The following is a 20,690-nucleotide window of genomic DNA, read 5'->3' as shown; positions in this document are numbered from 1 at the left end:
AATTGGACTTACTCATTCTTTATACCACAACATCTGAGTTTGAACTGATGTTTTGTGCAAATGCAGCTAAAGTCCCTGCATTTCTTTGGCTCTTGGGTGCAGGTTCACAGATGAGTAGTACTTTTACCGATAAAACCCAACACAATACGATATGGCTCGTCCTGCCCACCCCACCTGTTACAGCTCAGGTAAAAGCAGAAAGAAGCACAACAAAGAGAACAAGTTAGCGAGACATGACACACTGGGGAAGGCGGGGGTGGAGGTTTGTACAATGCCTTTACAACACTGGACAAGCACAACACACAAAGACACACAGTCCATATTAGGGGAAATGGTTTAATTCGGAGACAGAGGCAAAGAAACACACCACACAAACAAACATCGACCCAAAAGAAAAAGAAACCAAAAACAGAACAGTCTTTCAGCTACGCACTCCACTATGGGAAAGAACAAAACTCTACACAGGTAAAAAGCAAGGCTCAAACTAAACAGTTACCTTTTCAACTAAGACAATTATCCACACAAGTTGTCAAAAATCCTGATGACCATTAAAGTATGTGGACAGCACAAATATACTAACATGAAACTTACCACAATTTAGAGGATCCCAACCCCACCCCCTCCCCTGAAACTGATTCATGAAGTGAGGAACACAGAGATCCAAGGGGGACAAAGAAGATCAAAAATCAGGCATCATTTAGTGGCAAAAGCAAGAAAAAAAAAAATTAAAAAAAAAAAATTGCTTGACACCAGCAAGAGGCCAGACTCAAGAACTGGTCAAGGCAAGGCCACATTGAGAGGCCAGACAATTTTTTTTCCCAATATAGATTTTTTTTTTTTTTTCCCTCCTTTAATTTCCAATATAAAAAGCTTCACTGGTACAAAATACATATGAACCACCAGTTGTAGAAATTGGACAGCCTATGTATGTCTTTTTTTGTCTTTTTCAAATCCCACCCAGTTTCAAAAATTTGTAATTGAACAGAACGAAAAATATATATATTTATATATAACTGTACTGTGTGTATAATACAGATTACATCAAGATGCACTCACTTTGGCTTTCATCAAGACAAGACAAAAAACATCTATTAAATTATTGGTGGAACATGAACAGAGTCCTACCGATTATCAGACAAGAAAAATAACACAGAAAAAGTTTGGTTTTTTTTCTCTACTCTTTTTCCTTATAGATCAAGACAATATCTATAGAGATGCAAAGCTACCACACTGTCAAAAACAAAAAAGAAAAGAAAAAAAGCACTTCAGAATATGAAAACCAACAGAAGAAACTGTGATTGTTAGAGCTTAATCAGGATTTGTGATGGAAGCCCCTGAAGTGAGTCGAGTTCCTGTTGGGACTGCTGTGGACTATACATTGTGCTTTATTCCCCCCCCCCTTTAAGTTTTTTTAAACAATAATCACTCAGAGTAACACTTCACCATGCACTGCATCACCACAGACCTGCAGTCATTTCAGTGACCGACACATGGCACCCACGCTGACTCTTCTGCACTGTACCTCTGTTTTATTAAATTCAAAAATACTCCACCACCAAAACACGCGGTTTGTATCGCCAAGTGTCACACGCGCTCGCACTCACTAAGAAAGACGTTTAACCTTCAAATGTATAGGGAAGTTTATTGTTTATCTACAACTTTTTAAACCAACTGTTCAAATTGAGTACATCACAATACACATTTACCAATAACTCAACACAGTAAAGGCGAAGGAGAAGGGGAGACATTAGCAGGTGATAAGAGCTTTCATGACACTGGCATAAATAGACCAAAAAACAGGGAAAAAAAAATTTAAAAAAAAAAAAAAAAAAAATAGAAAGGCGAACTGCAGCAATCTCTAAACCAAGGCCTAATAATGTGTAGGCAGTTTCTAGACGTATATATGGCACTTTGAATATTGTATTGCATTTGGATAGAAAACAAAACAAAAATACTGTAAAAAGCACATGCCCATATTAAAAGAGAAATCAGTGGTACCTTGGAAAAATTTGGGATCGTAACCACACATACACACGACATTCTGCAAAAGTGATTAGCTCCCACAATTGTGCTTAACATTTCCTTACAAAACTATAACACTCCCCCCCTCCAGCACCGGTTCAAATTTGGTACCTTCCTTTAGTTTATTTATTTTTGTGTAGGAATATTTGAGTTTAGAGAAAAAGGGGGAAAAAAAAATCCCAACTGAAAAGAAAGTCAAATGGTGGTTAACGGTGCATTTTGTGTGGTAATCCTGCGTCAGTGTCTAGTTTCCTCCCCAGACGCGCATACACACAAAAGGAAAAAAAAAGGAGCCCTGAGCTGAAAACTCTTTAGCGCCATCAGGTACGCAGTTTTAGGGAACCCTTTCTTTGGGGGAAGGGGAGGGTGAAGTGGTTGTTTTACCAGGGTCGTCACACAAAAATGCCACCCTGATAAAAAAGTGTAAACTTTCGTGCTGAGAAAAATGGAATGTTATTTGTAAACCAACACTACTGTGGTGGATTAAGTCGATTTAATGTGCTGTGTGACTTCTTGAGCGTCACACGAGTGCGTGTTTTTAAAAGAAAGAGGAAAGAAAAACAAAATGTGCAGAGACCCACAGGTTGCGTGTTGTGTCCGAGTAATCTCCTCTTCAGGGGCTCCCACATTTGCAACCACGAAAGAGTGTGTGTGTGTGTGTTTGCATGTGTTGCAGCGTGTGTTGCAGCGTGTGTGTGTGTACAAAACTATGTAATATTACAGCAAACAAAGTGGTGAGTTTAAAAAAAAAAAAAAAAAAAAAGAGCGAAAGAAATATTTGACACATGGGCACTTCAACAACAAAATACAACAGAACAACATTGTCTGGCATCTGTATGATTAACAGACATTGTAAATCATCTCTCAACGAGGCATCCAAACAAAACCAAAGTGAAAAATTCATTAATTAAATTAGCAAGGAGAAATTCACAGAAAGTTGACAAGATGTACGTACCATGGAAGTTTAGCAGGGATATAAAAATGAAAAGAAAAAAAAAAATCGGGGGGGGGGGGGGGGGGGGGGGGAGGCTCAAAATATGACCCTTAAAAGAAAAAAAAAAAAGAGAATTTAAACCAGAAAACGAAATTACAATTAAAGCAGAGGAATTTTGAACTTTTTAATTTACTAGAAATGACCCTCAAATGGTCATGCTGATCAAACAGATTTTTAGTCCTCTTTAAAAATGTAGTACACTGAAGACCCTCCCGCCCCTGACCCCCTCCCTACCCAAACACAGATGACATTACAACGTAATCTACAAAAAACCCAACGTTTTTGCCTGGGTTCTGTTAGTTAAACTTCTATAGATTCAATGGTATAAAATATAGTTAATCTAAGTGTGCATTTAAACCACAGATTGTCTATTTGTGAATCAGTTCTAAAAAAGTTGACTCATGTAGGTAGTCATTTCTCTCAACAGAGCAATGTACCTTTTATTGTGCCATCAATAGTTCAAAAACAAAAAACCCCAAAAACAAATCAAAGAAAAAGAAAAACACTGGATATTTTTATAAATGAATTTTTTTTTTTTTCTTTTTTAAATAGCCTTGGTGTAAATCTTCACACTGCCTGCAAAATGTAGAGATCATTACAGAGCACTGAGAGGGATTTTAATGGTCAGACTTTCAAAAGTGTTGGAAAGTGGTCTGTAGCATTTTTTTAAGAAGCCAACATATTGCTAATGGCACCAAATAGCACAGCTGTGTGCCAATCCCTGTATTCAACTTTCAAGTGAGCTTTACTGAGAGAGGTAAAAAGAAAAAAAACATTTTAAAAAAAAGTCCCACAAAGCTAAATTAAAAGTAAGAAATCCCACAGGTTTTAAAACATTCGCAAAAACAAAAAACAGGTCACTCAAATGAACTTAACCTAGGTAAAGTTTTCACATTGATTTGCTTGACCTCTCTCCCACCCGTCACATTTCTATACAGAAAAAGCAAACGAAAACAAAAATGAATATACATGCAGAAAAATCAGGTTGAGCTAAGGTCAAGGTCAGTGGGTGGCCAGGTATTGGTCAGGCGAGCTTAGAGAGACATCACAGACAATGGTGGGATGATGTGGGCCAGGAGTTTGGCTTGGCTTTCAACATCATGAAGACATGCTAGGCTAATGATGAGCAAACAGGCATGGAGATTTGTTCTAAAAAGGAACAAAAACACAAAAGGAAGAGAGGAGAGAGAGAAAGAGAGAGGACAAAGAGGAGAGAAGAGAAAGTTAGGGGCACAGCACAAGAATCATTTAGCCATGAGGCACAAAAAACAAAAATAATGCCAGTCACCACATATACAGTAAGGACAACGGGGGGGAGGGGCAAACACCCCCCCCCCCCCCTCTCCCGACACACAAAAAAAACAATACACAGATTTAAGGAAGTGACACCACCAGGACATATGGCAGAGACTCCAACATGCACAAACTGTATACTTGGCACCCAAAGAGATCCATCTAGAGCCAGTCCCCTGTGGGAGACTTGGAGGATGGATGGAATGACTGGAAGAGGTTGTTAATAAAGACACAGAGAGGTAGCCTAGCTCAACATGGCTTAGATAATGAAAGATGACAGAGAGAGAAACAGAGGGGAGGGGGTAGAAGAGAGGTGTGGTGAAGACTGGAAAATCTAGCGTAGAAAAGAGTTTCACATTGACAGTGATACGGATGAGACAAACTGCGCGTAAACAGCCAAACACAGGCTGAAGCTCTGGGCTCGGGGGTCCTTGTGACCTGGCTTCAGCAACAACAACTGATCCTTAGTCAACCTGTCTAGCTTGACCTGAAGGCAATGAAATGGCATGGAAACATCTGATGCTCTCCACTAAATACAGTGACACAAAATACCTCCAGCGAACACTGACTCCAGTGATAGTCATAAATAATCATATACATTAAAATACTAAATCAGACTCAAATTACATGACAAAACCGCAGGAATGAAATACAGCAAAAATGTGGAAAGATCATTGCAAACATTTTTTTTTCTTTTTTAGGGAATAGGCCGAGTCTCCCTCCTGTGATGGGCTTCTGTCCCCTTGCCCCACTGAGTCTCTGCATTGGTGACCTTGGCTGGAGGGTGAACTTACCCTAGCAGTGCTAGCTTTAGAGCTGGGGAGGGGGAAGGCCCCGGGGCTAGGATCAGTAGGGTTTGCTGTCGTTCTTGGAGCGTTTCAGCTGAACCTTCAGCCTCTTCATGCCAATCTGGAAACCATTCATGGCCTGGATGGCAGCTTGTGCAGACACAGGATTGTCATAGCTGACGAACCCTGAGAAAAAAAGAAAAACCAAACTGAATACATTACAAAACAGCAACTTAATGCCAACATTTCACTTCCATATCACCAGGCTGACCATCACCCCCTCTCATTGGCGTCTCCCTTCCTGTGGCCAGACAGACTCCATCTTCACCATCATGGATTGCACATGGTGACTGTAGTTCTTTTTTTGCTCTAGAAATCCACTAAAAGTTTAAGAGCCACCAACCAGAACCTCCAGCAGGTGGAGTACTGGTTCACGTGCCTCTATATCAAATTGAGACAGCAGAGCAAAACAAGGACTACAGTCACTACCTGCAGTTCACAACAGGAAAGCTGGAGTCCATCCACAGGATGAGGAAGTGACTGGAGAGCTTGCAATTTAACCCCTTAAAAGCACAAACAATGAAATAACTACCAGAAAATTCTAATTTGAGGTAAATTGAGTGTTTAGTGAAACTTCTGACAAAATGTAAAAAAAATAATTTCCATATCAGAGTTTACATGTGTATCATATTTGCTGCATTGGGTGCTTTTGTAATTTATACCTTAGAAGTGTATTGTATAGTTTATTTATGGTTTTAAGGGGAAATCAAATAAGATAACATCATTAGTTTTACACACATTGGGACACCATGTGGCTGGACAGGCTGCAGAGGAAAGCTGGCTCTTATTTTTCTCTCTGCCAGTTAATGTCAGAGAGAAGGGTCACAACTAAAAATACTGCCTTGTGAATCTGAGATGTAGAGGGCAGGAAGAGGAGCATGTCCAACAGACTGCTGTCTCAAACCTGCTCTGACAGAGAGACTGACGATCTTCTGTCCCCAAGGCCATAAAACTATTCAGTTCCCCTCAACTAGAGTCAGAGTTACCTTTATTCTACCACTTGGCTAGTGAACTGTGACTTAGCCATCTTAATGTACAACACAAAAGCATGTGCATTATTACATACTCAACTTCAATTTCTGCACCATTTTCACTCACTACTTTAAATTTGCATTTGAGGTGGCGTTACATCACAATACTGGTGTACTACTGATAGCCTCTAGCCATCAACTTGCACTCAGTAAAACACTAATGCAAATGATATTTAATACCACCTCCGGTCATTTCATACATGTATCTAATCCAGAAAATACAAGTATCAACATGTTTATCTTTACAGAGCACTTAGACTGCATTTAAACTTTAAATCTGCAGTGAAACATTGAAGCAATTAAGGTAGTGCAAATGGAGGGAAAAAAACCAAAACATCTTAACTGATGTAACCAGGAAAACGCCAGCAGTGTTACCACACTTACCAAAGCACTTGCTCAGATTGGTCTGTTTGTCAATGAAAACTTTGGCAGAGACCACATTTCCAAAAGGCATGAACATCTGCAGAAGATCCTGGTCCCCACACTCCTGGGGCAGGTGATAGATGAACAGGTTGGCGCCCTCTGGCCCTACTCCATTTGGTAAGAAATTCAGATACTCTAGTTAGATGTGAATTCAAATGCACACAAAACATTTACTGTAAACGTAAAAGTTAATTCTATTTGGGGAAAAAAAACTTCAGAAAAAGTGTGAGTTGAGTGATGTGTGCCAGGGATCTTCTCACCTTCCTTCTGACTGCCAGCCACACTCTGCTGAAGGAGAGACTGGCTGTAGAGGGCGGGCAGGGCAGACGCTGTGTACTGCTGCATCCCTGAGTAAGCCTGGGTTAGGGCATCCATAGAGCTGGCTGCTGACCCGTTGGCCATGGAGGCTCCCAGACCCCCGTTCATGGCCCCCATACCTGTAAGAAGCAAAAGTTTAATAGCTCCCATTGAGCATGGGGACCCAACATCGGTCCATGTTGGGCATCATCCTTTTTTTGGCTTGTATCCAAGCTTTTAAATAAAAAGGATTCTCACCACTGACGCTGCTGGTGAGAGCGTTAAGGTTGTTGAGGCCCACAGAGGTCCCAGTGAGACCCTGCAGAGTCCCCAGAGATGCCAAGGGGTTCACGGCACCAGCACTGGACCCTGCTGTTGACCCAGCTGTTGACAAATGACAAAAAAAAAAAGAAAAAAAAAAAAAAAAAGATATTCTTAAAATCTTACATTTGCCTCACATTGTTATGGTTATAGAGGAGGACATGGCAGAGATGAGGCAGTTAAAAATCTGTCTCATAAAGAGGAGTGGTCATTACCAAAGCAGCCATATGTTAAACTTAGACAGATGGAGCCAATGTATATTTACACAGATTAAAGGGAAATGGGTGCTCTCATAAAATTTTTTATATGTGGGCGATTAACTCCCATAAAGTAAATGAGGAATGGCTGAGGGCTGTTAGGCAAATAGCAGATGAGGGAGATTTGCAGAGGAGCAGCGGCCCGACTGTGGACATACACTGTACATCTCAATCAGCAGGAGAGTGAATCTTTATACTTTACTTAATATATTATACATGAATTAGTACACAAAGAGCAGAGGTGGCGACTCAAGCAATTACAGCCAGGCCATGCCAAAACACACCACTAACAAAAGAAAACTAGTCACGATGCTGCCATGGGCTTGACTCACAGAACTGTTGTATGTATTGTACAGGCAGCATTCAAAATTCAGCTCATGTTTGTGTTTAATTACCTGGACTGGCAAGAGCTCCCAGGGCACCGCTGCTTGTAGACAGAGCGCTGGTGGAAGTTGGGCTGGCAGAACTCTGAGCTGCAGCGGCAGCGGCAGCTAATGTGGCCAGGTTCTGCAGCTGAAGTGGATTCACACCCGCTGAGAGTACAAAGACACACGAGTTATCAAAGACTTTCAAATTTACGCTGTATGCAAAAAAATTCAAAGTAGTCATGGAAGGAATACATAGATTTTAAAAGGAAAGAACAAACAAGGAATTTTTAAAAGCTTAAAATAGGATGTGCTGCCATTCATTTAAAAACTTTCATCTATATTAAACTGCCTGGACATTTGGAAATTTACCATCACCAAATCACATTCTCAGATCTCAGTGATTCTCTTTATCCATGTTTTCTGTTTTGTATGCAAGATGGACATGGCTGTAAAACCTCATTTTTCTTCCATTTACCATTTTGGAGATTTAAAACCAGGCTGGCTCTGACTGAGTGACAAATGTCATCCTCATACAGTAGCTACTTGTCAATTACAGGGTAGGGCCACATTAAAAAAAACAAACAAAAAAAAAAAAAACCTTGCTTTTTTAATGCTGGCACAATAAAATGATCAAGCTTAGTTCAACAAGATTTGTAACCAGTGATTGACATAAATGCAGAGAGCAGTGGGGGTCATGGTCTCTATACACTTAACGATAAAATGGCGACGAGAAGTCGCCCCCTGCTGGTCACGAGGGAAAGTGCAAATTCAAGCCACTTAAACCTGGACCAGGAAGCTATTTTAACATTTTAAATACAGTATATTACTTTAGCATGACCAACAAAAGAAGCAGACTTGATCTATCAAATCTATCTAATATGAATTCCAACTTGAAGATGTATCATTAGTTTTAGCACCCCATCTGTAGTTTAAGCTCTTCACATTGGCTTTTAATATGACCACGGCACAAGGATGAGCAGTTTGTCTTCAAGCAGCCGGAATAGGCCAAGAATAGCATTACTGGTGATTAGCATGCCACTGATGTGAAAAGAGTAATGTAATTTAAGGTACTTAAAAGCATGTGGGCGAAGCGCAGCGAGACAGAGGGCTGGTGACATGAGAAGCACAGCTTGTTCATTTGCATTCCTACGACTCGTAAACAGCAGACTGATCTTCTGAAACTCACCTCCTAGCCTTTGAATACCATTGAGACTGCCTTGGTTACTGAGAGAAGTGGCCTGCTGGAGCAGCTGTCAAGATATGAAAGAAAACAAAAGTCAAATCTAGAAATCAAACTTAGATCAGACATGATAATTAATATAATTTTTTTTTTTGCCTAACATGATTAAATCCTCATTTTAAATTGAGGACTAAAACTAAACTATTCATTGTTTGTCTAATCTGTGGAAAATTATCTAATGTGCAGGACCAAGATTTATACTCCATGTCATTACTTTGACAATGTTAGCAATATATCAGCAAGTGGCAAACACATTTTGACCAGAAGGCAAAAGTTATGTGAGGTTTAAATTAAATAAACGGCACAACAACTTTTACAGCTGCATGCAACAGGCTCAATGTCTCATTTTCTTCCCAGAAACATAAAACGACTCAGCTGTTGCCATCTAAGTCACATGTTCTTTGGCTCTGAATTAGAGAAGGCATATGCAAGTCACATGTCAGTGTCCTTTAGCCAGAAAACAGTTCGAGGAGGAAGATTATTCTACTCCGAGCCAAGTTTCAGTTTGTACTTTTGGTCAAAGTATTGTGCAATATTCAGCTTACACAATGACCTTATACATTTTCAGCTTTCAACAACAGATTTTATTATTTAGAACAATATGGTTGGATACATCATACACAAAATGGCAGCTGTGTTTCCAGCTAGAACAGTCGTTACAAAAACTTAAAACAAAAAAGGATCACCTGACCTCAATATCCTGACACAGGAACACATTCATAAAGCTTACTGATAAAATTCCTACACACGCGCTCGTTCGCACGCACACACCCCCCACCCACGAGATAGATTGATAATTATCAGGTGGTTCAGTGCGCTCTACTAAGTGTATTCTGTATCTATTTAAATATATGAAGTGTAAACTATAAAGGTACATGAAGGCTAATCTGTGTGTTCTTTAATAAAACTCACAGCCAGGTACTGCGGTGAAAGAGTCCCCAGCCCAGCCAGGTTTCCCCAGGTGGAGGCGCTGTTGAGCTGCTGAATCTGCTGTACTAGCTGCTGCTGCAGGCGCCGCTGCTCCTTATCTCTCTGTGTGTCGGCAAACTTCACCACCAGAGGTGAGGAACAGCCCTGGAGCGGTGAAGAGTTAAGGGACGTTAGACCGGTTCAAAAGCACACCAAGTTTATTTACCCATGCAAGGACAGTCACTGCATAGGGATTTTTTTTGAATTTGTTTTTTTGTTTGTTTTTAAAGGGGGGATGGGGTGGGTTTGGTTCCTCTATGCCTCAAGATAGTTGTATGCCTGTTGCATTCATATCAAAGCAAAAAGAGAGGACATGTGCCATGCATAGCTGAGCCAGGCCACATTCCAAATATATAAAAGCACAGGACAATGGTGCAGACGGTGAATCATTTAAGCACGTTAAAGAGTTTAATCGAGTCCACAAATAGGCAGACAACAGATGGACAACGTTAACAATAAATAACATTCAAACAGGGATGTGTCAGACATTAAGAAAAATGCATTACAATACGCAGACTCTCGCAAACAGACAGTCACATGTTCAGACAGACGCATGGACGAGGCATGCGGTGCAAAAGTATTTTGAGAGTTGAGAGCCAGATGGGGACCAGGCTGGTTAGGGAAAATGGCTTCTGCACCAGCAGCACCTCCTACAGCAGCTGAGAATCGGGGAGTACGTGATTGTGGGGGCAAAATAGGTGGCGCCGCTACTGGGGCCCCGAGTTTAATCTGGTAGGAGGAGTGTTATGTTTGGTTGGACTCCTAATTAGACTTGGTCTGATGCTTCACTGGGGAGCCTCTGACCTGCTAGCTGTCAAATTACTGCTGCTCTACTTCCACAAAGACTCCATTGGCTATATGAGTACACAGACCCACTTTTTGAAGAAGTCTAATAGGGGAGCTGTTCCAGTCTAATTTGTTTCCTGATAACCTATATTTGATAGTGTGGATTCTTTTCCCCTGTAGTCCAAAATACAGGCTAATATAATGGCACACTAATGGGTAGGCTCTGTTATCAGAATCAATAAGTGAAATGCATTTAGTTCAGCCCAAAATAAAGGATGACAGCACTTTTTGTGTCCTGTTAGTTCTGAACTCAGCAGCTATGTAAAAGGCAATGTTTCGAGTTTTATTCAATTATTTTGCAGATGACAATGTAATTTTGTAATTAGCAAGAGTGGTTTTGGAAATGACTCATGCTTTGTGATGAATGGATGCCATCTGCTTGGACAGGTTCCTCATCTTTCAACACAAGGGGGCAGCAAAATGTATGGGGAAGGGGGGGAGAGAGGGAAATGAGAAATAGGTGCTAAGGGGTACAGTACCTCCATAGTTTGAGAGTGATGCATGGTTTTGATTGCATTCTGTGCCATTGCCCTGGTAGCAAATGTGACAAACGCACAGCCTGTAGGGGGGAAACAATAGGAGAGGGGGAGGGGGGGAAGGGAGGGACAAGAAGAAACAAAAACAAGACAAAAGGTTTGGACAACTCGTTATGAACCCCAAAAAAAGACATTACAGTACAGAGAATGGCAACTCCCAAGCACACAGAACCACCCTCACTGGTTAGCACATGAAGAAAGAACACAACAAGGAGAACAGTAACACGTGTCACATGAGCGGTGATCGACGGATTAAATTGCCACCCAGAGAGGCTCGACTACGTGATGTCATGGTGAGACAGTCAACGTGATTATATACACAGAAAATGCACACATAAATACACACTGAAAGGCTTTGATTTACTAAAATATGCAAGGCCTGCAAACATCAAAGGCTAATAGGGCCCGTTTCAAATTGTAGGAATACTGCATACGTATACTAGAAAAAGAGCAGAAATTCATGGCTGGCCGTGTCTTCTGTGGGATTTAATCGTATATAAGCATCGACACTAGAGCCTCGTGCTGCCTGCTATCTGAGGCTTTATTCAGCAGAGTGCTATGTAGGAGATGCGATGACAGGCTAATTCCAGCCTTTGTAGAGTGTGATGAAGGAGGCGGTAAAGGAGGAGCTGAGCCGAGCCGCCTGCCAGCTGAGCCTACGAACACCGGCAGCCAGCGGTTGCCTAGGCGACGGGCCATTGTGGCGGACAGCAAGTGCAGTGGCCCTTCACTGCGAGTTGTGGAGGCCGAGTGTCACAGTAATGGGAGGATACACTATGTGGATAGAAAAAGTGCCACTGGAGGGGAATAGCACTTGATCTGAGGGTGCAGGGGTTGCAATGAAGAATCAGGGAGGGGCCCTGTATAAATACTTGATGAGAATATGTACTCTGCTGTGCTGAACATGGCGGATGCGCGGTGCTGAACATCATGTCCACACCGAAGGCAGGCTTACCTCTGCTCTGACCATCCGGTCCCCGAAGTATTCGGCACTCTTCGATCTGTCCGAAAGACGAGAACATCATTCTGACCTCGTTCTCGCCGTATTTCTTTGAAACCATGCCGACAAAGAGTTTTCTATCTTCTACCGCTGCAGGAAGACGAAAATAGGAAAGCTATTTAGTGAAACCCAAACAATTATGGCGCTGTGAAAGCAGCAGTTACATTAGGTGCAAAAATCTTGCACCTCTCTCTCTCTCCTTGTTCAAGCAAGCGCTCTCTCTTTGTCATGCTGCCACATTTTCTGCCTCTCACTCAGAGTGCCAGCCTTTTGCACAAATCTCTGCAACTTGCTGCTTTGTTTTCCTTCTGTGTCTACTTCTCTAGACACAGAAGTATATCATCCTGTACCAGCTCTGCTCTTAAACCACTGCACTATATAGATGCTGTGTACTGCTGTCAATTTTACCCTTTTCAAATCTCAAACCCCATTTGCCTTTACCTAATCTTTCTCCTTAAAGGTTTTCCTCAACATCTCCATCTCATGGCTTACGTCATCCTGCATGAATCCACTTACCACTTGTTTTCTCACTGTCAGCGGGTTTCATCTGGATAGGATGATGCATCTAGGAAAAATTAAAAAAATAAAATGTAGGGAAACCATTCACATCTGTCACCATTATAAACTCTGTTATCTCTCATCATAAAGGCCTCATGTCTTCACTCATCCTTCCATCTTCGATCATTTCTCCCCATCTCTTGTTTTGTTCTTTCGCTCTAAGACCATCATCCCTCACCGCCGCCAGATTCAGGAGGAAGTGTCTAAGAGTTGCTGGTAAGGGATCAAATTCTCCGGTATCCAATTTCACTTCTCGCTGTAGTGTAGACTCGCGATTGAACTTATCGATTGCTACTGACAACATCCCTCATCTTCTATAGAAGAACTCTGGTTGACAAGCAAGCTTCTTTGGTATTGCTTTCGAAATGTACAGTGAGCTTCAGGTTTGGTTTCTTTTTTCCTTCCTCCAGATACAAGTCTGTCAACACCCAATACACAATTGGATCACATACAAATAGAACAAGGTGTGGCAAATCTGAGCTGTGAAAAATCTCATTTCAGTCAGCATAACATCTCTGAACATGACGCTTGTTCTCAAGCTTGTTATGTGAGAAAGTGGAGGCAGAGCAAATGCTGTGGGATCTGTCATTTCATGCCGCTTAATGAACAATTTTCTCCAAGAAGACTGAACTTCAAGTGACTACATCTATAGCACACTGCATGCCATGTGACGTGAAAGAAGAAATAAATCTAGCCATGAGATGTCTGAGCAGGTTGTACTTATGAAAAGTGGTGGGTTTGTTTTTGACAAGCACTAAGGAGAAGCAGACAGATGGCCTGCTCAGTATGGGGACTGGCTAGCGTCACTGACCAAGTTGAGAGAGGCACAGAAGGGAGAGAAAACAGAAACAGAGAAACAAGCTTTTCCTCTATCACGCAAATCAAAAATCAGTCACCTGCAGTCAATGCCAGTAACAGTAGGACCCAGGAATGGGATTTGAGAGCTGAGCCGTTAGACCACACTTTGTTTGAAATGTCTGCCTGATTGATAGTCTTCCAGAGAAGAGAGCTAGGACATTATTCTCAGCCTGCTAGACTCATTTATCAACTCGGTTCAATATTTACCTGCAAGCTCACTGACAGTAGCTCTTTTTACCGATAGACTGGACTATTGGTTTCATCGACAGCTGGGGTTGTTGGGTATAGATTAAATTGATTGGAAAGACGGCAATACAGAATGATGTATAGACAAGACAGTTTTGTGGATGTTAAACAAGCCACTGCACTTATTCCAGTTGGCTGGACTTTAATCTCACTAGAAGACTGGGTTAAGTATTAGGGGACCACACTCTGTCTCACTGGGCTGCATTGTTAAAAGGGGGGGGACAAAAAAACAAAAAAAAGGACGAAAAGAAAGACTTCAACTTGCCTTCAGCTCCTTTCCTGCTTCTAATTTTGGGGAATAAAAATGTAGATGTGCATCAATAATTCATGAATACAAGCATTAATAATTTGTTCCACTTTGTGGCAATCGGGTCCTGTGTCTCAGTGAATAACCTGCAGCCTGGTCAAGCAGGCTTTACCCGATACCTGCGCGCTTAGCAATTCAGTGTGCCGAGGTTCAGGCCGGTCCTAAGTGTCGCGTAAGTGATAGTGGGGGTTGAGACATTTCTCAGGCTAGACAGGCATTCAGTGAACCGAGAGCTCATTATTGGCCAGCATACAGCTCACAGCCTGCATCAGGGATGTAGAGGGGCTCAAGCAGCTAAAAGCAGCCCATGCTGTGCCTACTCACCCCACTTAAGGTCTTTATGTTGTGCAGTGCATTCTGGGCCTCCAGTGCAGCTTTTCTTGTATAAAAAGTTACAAAACAGCATCCTGCAGAGTGAAAAGAAAAAAAAATAGGGACAAACAATGGGTGGAGGGAGGGAGGAGACAAAACTGCATTAAAAACACAGCACACAGACATTAAATGTAATACCATGACTGCTGCAGAACAGGAAAGATGCTAAATGGATGAAAGTACTTTCACCGCATATCATATTTTAGAAGCACGTGACAGGATATTCTTAGCGCCAACTGTTAGATGGTGCACATACACCATGTAGGAGCTGGCAGCGAGGACAAAGGAGTAATGAGACAGCTGAAGGCTGTGACACAGCCAGGGAGAGTACCACAGGGTTAGACGGCTGTCAGGAGGCACTGATGTGCAGTCGGCAGGTCAACTCAGCCCAGGCCAACACATTACATTGAGTATTGCTGCATTACATAAGAATCCAGTCCCATACATGTGTGCATACATATAAACATGAGGCATGAAAACGGCACAAAGAAACAAGAGGGAGTGGGAGAGAGCAAGGAAGAGAAACCATGGGAGGATAGAGGTTGTGGGGGAGGGGAATGGAGAAAAGAGCGTTAGGAGGGGAGGAGGAAAAGGGAAAAAAAAAAAAAAAAAAAAAAAAAAAAAAAAAAAAAGCCTCTCATCCTTCCGTCCCAGTAGACCGCCAGTGGCGTTCCAGCCTGTCAGTTTCACTGGGCTGGGGAAGTGGAGCACTGCAGCGTCTCTGACCTACATAGTGTGTATTATGCTGTTACTGGAGCTCCCAGGCCGCGGGGAGGGCTGTTGAACTCTAATATGCATCAAGCTGCACTCTCCTATTCCTATCCCTATCCCCCTCTCTCTCTCTCTCTCTCTCTCTCTCTCACACACACACACAACCAGCTGAGCTCTCCCTTTCTCTACTGCTAAGCCCGTTCTCTGATATACTGGAGCTAAATAAACCATCCGGAGAGGCGTGATAGTCATCAGATGATTTTTTCATGACCTGCAGTAGACATGACCTAAAAAAAAAAAATATTTAAAAAAAAAACAAAACAAAAAACTAGTGCAAATCTGGTGGCTTGTCAATTGATCTGCACACAAGTAAACAAGCAAAAATGGAAGTGGTATTACAGCACTTCCAACAAATAAATCAAACAAAGCAACATGATTATATAAGAGTTGGTTGGAGAGTGGCATTGTGTGGCATGCAAATAAACAACAGCCAGACTATCAGTAGGTCATTGATGAAACTGCAGTAGGAAACAAAACTACTGTGAAAGGAGGCCTACAGTGAAACTGAGTGTGGAGGTGTCGCTGCAAAACACATTCAACTTCACTTGGCTGGGTGAAAAACCTCCTGTGATCAGGCCTGATTATCTAATAGAATATATTAACATAGCATTAACATGTCCATAGGCCATCACAGCTGACACTCTGCATAGAGCAGGGGAGGGGTGCTGCTTAAACAATAAGGAGCTTTGAACTCTTCAGCCTCCCAAATGAACTGCACAGCGTTGTGTGTATATTTATACACACACAGCATTATAAGAACCCTGGGGACTTTCTGGTACACCTGTAAACACTCGTAGGATTATTTAGTGGTGTTACATGTGTGTACATCTGTTCCAAGGCCCTTATCATGGGAATTCAAATGCTCTCCTGGTGGCATGCTGTGCTGCAGTTTTGGCCTTGACACACTAAAGACAGGATGTGAAACTCGCTTTAGTCAATGTGCCATGTATAGCCCAATTTGATCTCAAGTGAGCCAGACCAATATAACCGCCCTTTCTGTTAATTTAAATAGTATTTATATTTTATCAAGGTAAGACATCTATTCAAAAAAAAAAAAAAAAAAAAAAAATTAAAACAGATAAAGTGTTAAGTGCAATTTCTAACATGTAGAAAGTTACACACTTCACTGCAGTTGTTGCCAGTCAAAAGATATCCAGTGTGCCTTTAGGTCACATGTTTGATACTCAAGGCTCTTTCAGAACAAATTGTGAAATTGTGATATGTCTGAATTTAGTGCAGAGCTAATAATGCCATGTCACAAGTATATTTTCATCTATTTAGCATTTTTCCTGCTCTGCAAGCTTATTTTGTTCCTATATTGCTCTAAACCCAGGGAAAAAAAATAAAAAAAAATAAAAAAATAAAACCCCACAAGACAGGATAAGTTACACTCATTAATTAAAAAACCCACCTCTGCAATGAATTGAGACAGAATGTCTGCACATTACAAGATAATATAACCTTTTTCTTTTTAAATTACAGTTGTGCAGCCGATGTTTACAAGAATACTAGAAAAGGAGATCCCAGAAAGACATTTATCTCTCCAGACGGTGCAACTGTTGTCAACCCGTCTTTGGCTTGTTAAAGGCAACACATACACAATCAGCCAGGTAGTGTCAGTGATTCATAACAGCCAAACACCTCACAACAACTACATCTGGCCTGGATTGCCAGGGCGGTGTCTGGTACCACAAATATGGTTCCTTTTAGACTCAAGCTCAGCATCAAGTATAGTCCCACCACATTAAAAGCCAAGAGTGGATTAGCGCCTTTAGCTACAGTGAATCATCCAACCATCAAGGGAACTGAGATTTGGGTGACCCAGGACTGTTACATCAGGGAAACCGTCGTTACTTTATTCACCTGCAGTTAGTTACGGGAGACAGAGCACTTCCAGTGGCACTTTGCAGCTCTCTGCAGACAGCAGGCTTCCACTTCACCGTCTCCTCTAATTGCAGCCTAAACTGAATCGCTCAACTCGAGCACCATTTCTAAGGTGAGCGCATCAATGGATGTCTTAATGGAAAATTGCAGTCAAGTAACACTCCCTTTGTACAATGCTGCTTCTAAAGCTGCATTGTACAAAGAAGAAGAAATTTAGAATATATGAATATTAAAAAAAAAAAAAAAAAAAAAAAAAAAAAGAGAGATTATTTAACCCTGAAACAAAAGACTGCTTGCATATGAGGTGATCTAACACAAACAGCTGCACTACGTGTGCAGACAGGCAGTGCACTGCCTAAGCGCTAAAATCTGAAAGCAGATGAGGAGAGAAGGGGGTTTGCACCAACTATGAGACCAAGTTATTTTTATGTATGAGCAATGAAGGTTTTCCAGCAAGTTTCACACCTAATTAGTGTCCATCTCTTATTATTTGGCCATAGAGAAAGTATATAGAGTGAAAGTGAACAATAGAGAAACTGAAAGTATCATCTGAGCTTTTCAGTTGTGTCACTTCATTTAAACAGATTGCAATGCACGACTCAGATACCTGCAGACTGCTGTTAGCATGCTACATGCTATACTAGTTTCCCCCACTAGCAACTGGTGCACTCCTCCTCACATATGGCAAAACAAACAAAACAGGTTTTTAAGCTAATCTGGATGGATACATAATCCAATGTTTTCAATTAAAATAAAAATAAATTATATCCCAGATCATTTATATTGAAATCTAAATCACTAAGGAGAAATTTTGCCTTGCAAGGTGGTAGAACAAATTATTCTTGAAAGTGAACTTTCACCCAGACTGTACCTTTGCTCTGAGGAGGATTCTGAGTGCGATCACGAAGAATGTTGATCTGGTGCACGGCTCCAAAGGGCTCAAATAGCTCTTTAAGTTCTGTTTCTGACCAGGAGCGGGGGATCTGTCCAACAAACATCTTGATGGAGTCGGGGTCTGGCTGGTCCAAGTGCTCCAGCGACCCGTTCATCTTGCTGCTGCTGCCGTTGCTAAGAAAAAGAAAAAAAAAAAAAAAGAAATGAAAAACAATTTTTGTAATGTGTATGCCAGAGGTTAAACAAATTTAATATCATAATTCAAGTCATTGCAGGCAACCCATGCTGCTTCAGTAAGTCAGGAAAAAGTAAAGGAACAATTACCATTATCTGGTTTAGAACCACTTGCACTCACTTCTAAGGACTGTCCCGTTTGGCAGCTAACGATTTCATTTCATTTTCATGCTTAGCTTAGAGGAATGCGTCACATAATGATAAATTGAGATGGGAATTGAGAACAGGTTCTTGCAGAAAACCGGTTCCTAGTAGTCCCGTTTCTTGGAATTGTTTGTTCTACCCATGGATCCCCCTTATCTGCTCTCACACTCACTACAACCAGCTGATTTCAGTTCTCGAGCAGGAAAATAGTGACACTGTCTAGAGGATGGATATGTACTTCTTTTTTTCTTCTTTTTTTTTTTTGGTTTAAAATTGCACAAAAGGACAAGATAAATGGCAGAAAAATGTATGCAGGACAGAAATAACCGCATAATACCGCTAACACAACTTTGGTTCTTTGCAAGCATCTGCCAAAACAGCATGCTATTGCTAAGCTAGCCAAGAACCCAGAGTGAAAGCCGAGAGAATACCGACCCCAGCAGCCAGACCCTTAGCTTCAACAGGCAACAAGCAGATGAGCAGCCTCCCTTTCTAAAGCAGAATCACTTTGTTTTCTATTAAGAGAAAAATCTTAGAGATGTGCCCTCATTACGGATTTGTATTGGTGTGTGGGGTTGTAGCCTCAGGTTTGTATTGTTAAATGGTGATTATGAAACAGTGCGTTTCAGCTATTTTACTGAGTAACGTGAAAGTAATGTAATCAGTAGTATAACAAATTACTCTTTCCTGGGAGTAATTAAGTAACGTACTGCATTACTACACTGATTACAACAAAGAGGAAATACCTCTTTGAACATTTGACCCACATCATGTAATTAAGTTGCATGAATGTCATTTCTTTATTGCTGCTTAAGCAATGGTTTTCACTCTCAAAACTGAGCCAAAGAGAACCTGATGACAATCGATAAGGAATCAAATTAATAAGCGATATCGATAGTGGAATTGCTAAATTCTTATCAATTCCCATCCCTACAATAAATATCTAATGCAAATTTTAGAGTGGCACAGAAAGGGCCTGGGCAAATGATCAGCTTCAATGAGTTATTCTTCCAGCAAAAAGGCGATGTCACAGTAGTGCCAGTAGTTCACCAGATTTAAACAACCATAATGCTGCTCTCTTCTAGAGGCTGAAATTTAGAAAGTCACTAAGGTCATTCAATTAAAAAAAAAAAAAAAAAAAAAAAAAAAAAAAAAGAAAGCACTACAAACAGCATACCGAATCAGTTATTCTCTGAAAGGCTAAGTGAAGTGCTTTCCTGAGAAAGTACTTCACGCATTTATACTTTCAAAATAAGATCTATCTACTGGTGCATAAAATGTGCATGCCGTGCATGTCACGGCGGAGGCTCTGCCGAACCCCTGAGACCGACTCACCGAACCTCTAGGGTTCGATCGAACCCAGGTTCAGAACCACTGATTTATAGATTTAAAAAAAATAAATAAAAATAAAAGATGGTGTCACAATTTAACAGTCACCTAAACATACTGAGACAATACCAAGATTTAATAAATGGGTTACACTGTGTTTTTAGTATTATAAAAAGTATGTATTGCGTTTTCAGAATTCCTACCTACAAGTCAAATGATTTTGCAGTGTGACCGTTTAACACGCGTTTACTCAAATGCAAGCTGAAACAATATATCATTTACAAGTTATTGCCAGCTTCCTTTGGGGAAAGCCTTAGGGACAGAGAATCAATACCCACCAGTGTACCTGTGACTACAGCATCTTTGTCTCACTCTCACACAGAATCAAACACACAAACAGTTCCTGACAGGGGTAGAGGCGCTGGATATTATGAATGAGGGTGAAGTAACAGCCCTTCACGGGAAAAGAAATAATTTGCAACAGGTTAAGACTTCCAACGCACACTACAGATATGTAATATTTCAAACAAAGGTCAAAAAAAATAACTTTAAAAAAAGAAAGAAAAAAAAAAGACACCACTGTGGTACTAGTGTGACCAAAAAAAATAAAATATATATACATACATATATACATACATACATACGAAT

The 20,690-nt window shown here is 41.1% G+C and overlaps 1 protein-coding gene across 4 annotated transcripts in view; it reads right to left on the bottom strand.

Annotated features, from left to right (window-relative positions):
* Nucleotides 1-322: 322 nt before the first annotated feature.
* LOC100705935 (CUGBP Elav-like family member 2) overlaps nucleotides 323-20,690 on the bottom strand; it is a 32,042-nt gene continuing 11,674 nt past the window's right edge. For 2 of the 4 annotated variants that reach the window (XM_005450949.4, XM_025908897.1), the window contains exons 2-13: nucleotides 18,313-18,509; nucleotides 14,739-14,821; nucleotides 12,962-13,010; nucleotides 12,401-12,535; nucleotides 11,389-11,468; nucleotides 10,007-10,168; nucleotides 9,041-9,104; nucleotides 7,882-8,019; nucleotides 7,167-7,292; nucleotides 6,872-7,048; nucleotides 6,573-6,719; nucleotides 323-5,283 (exon numbers count right to left, since the gene is read on the bottom strand). In XM_005450949.4, coding sequence (XP_005451006.1) covers nucleotides 5,156-5,283; nucleotides 6,573-6,719; nucleotides 6,872-7,048; nucleotides 7,167-7,292; nucleotides 7,882-8,019; nucleotides 9,041-9,104; nucleotides 10,007-10,168; nucleotides 11,389-11,468; nucleotides 12,401-12,535; nucleotides 12,962-13,010; nucleotides 14,739-14,821; nucleotides 18,313-18,509 — 1,486 coding nt within the window. In that variant the 3' untranslated portion in view covers nucleotides 323-5,155. The remainder of the gene's footprint in view (nucleotides 5,284-6,572; nucleotides 6,720-6,871; nucleotides 7,049-7,166; nucleotides 7,293-7,881; nucleotides 8,020-9,040; nucleotides 9,105-10,006; nucleotides 10,169-11,388; nucleotides 11,469-12,400; nucleotides 12,536-12,961; nucleotides 13,011-14,738; nucleotides 14,822-18,312; nucleotides 18,510-20,690) is intronic. The other 2 variants (XR_003220862.1, XM_025908896.1) reach the window with 2 other exon arrangements.

Source organism: Oreochromis niloticus, linkage group LG7 (genome assembly GCF_001858045.2).
Source record: "Oreochromis niloticus isolate F11D_XX linkage group LG7, O_niloticus_UMD_NMBU, whole genome shotgun sequence".
NCBI classification, from domain to species: domain Eukaryota; kingdom Metazoa; phylum Chordata; class Actinopteri; order Cichliformes; family Cichlidae; genus Oreochromis; species Oreochromis niloticus.
Note: the sequence above shows the minus strand (reverse complement) of the source record. Positions and strands in the feature narration are given on the sequence as shown.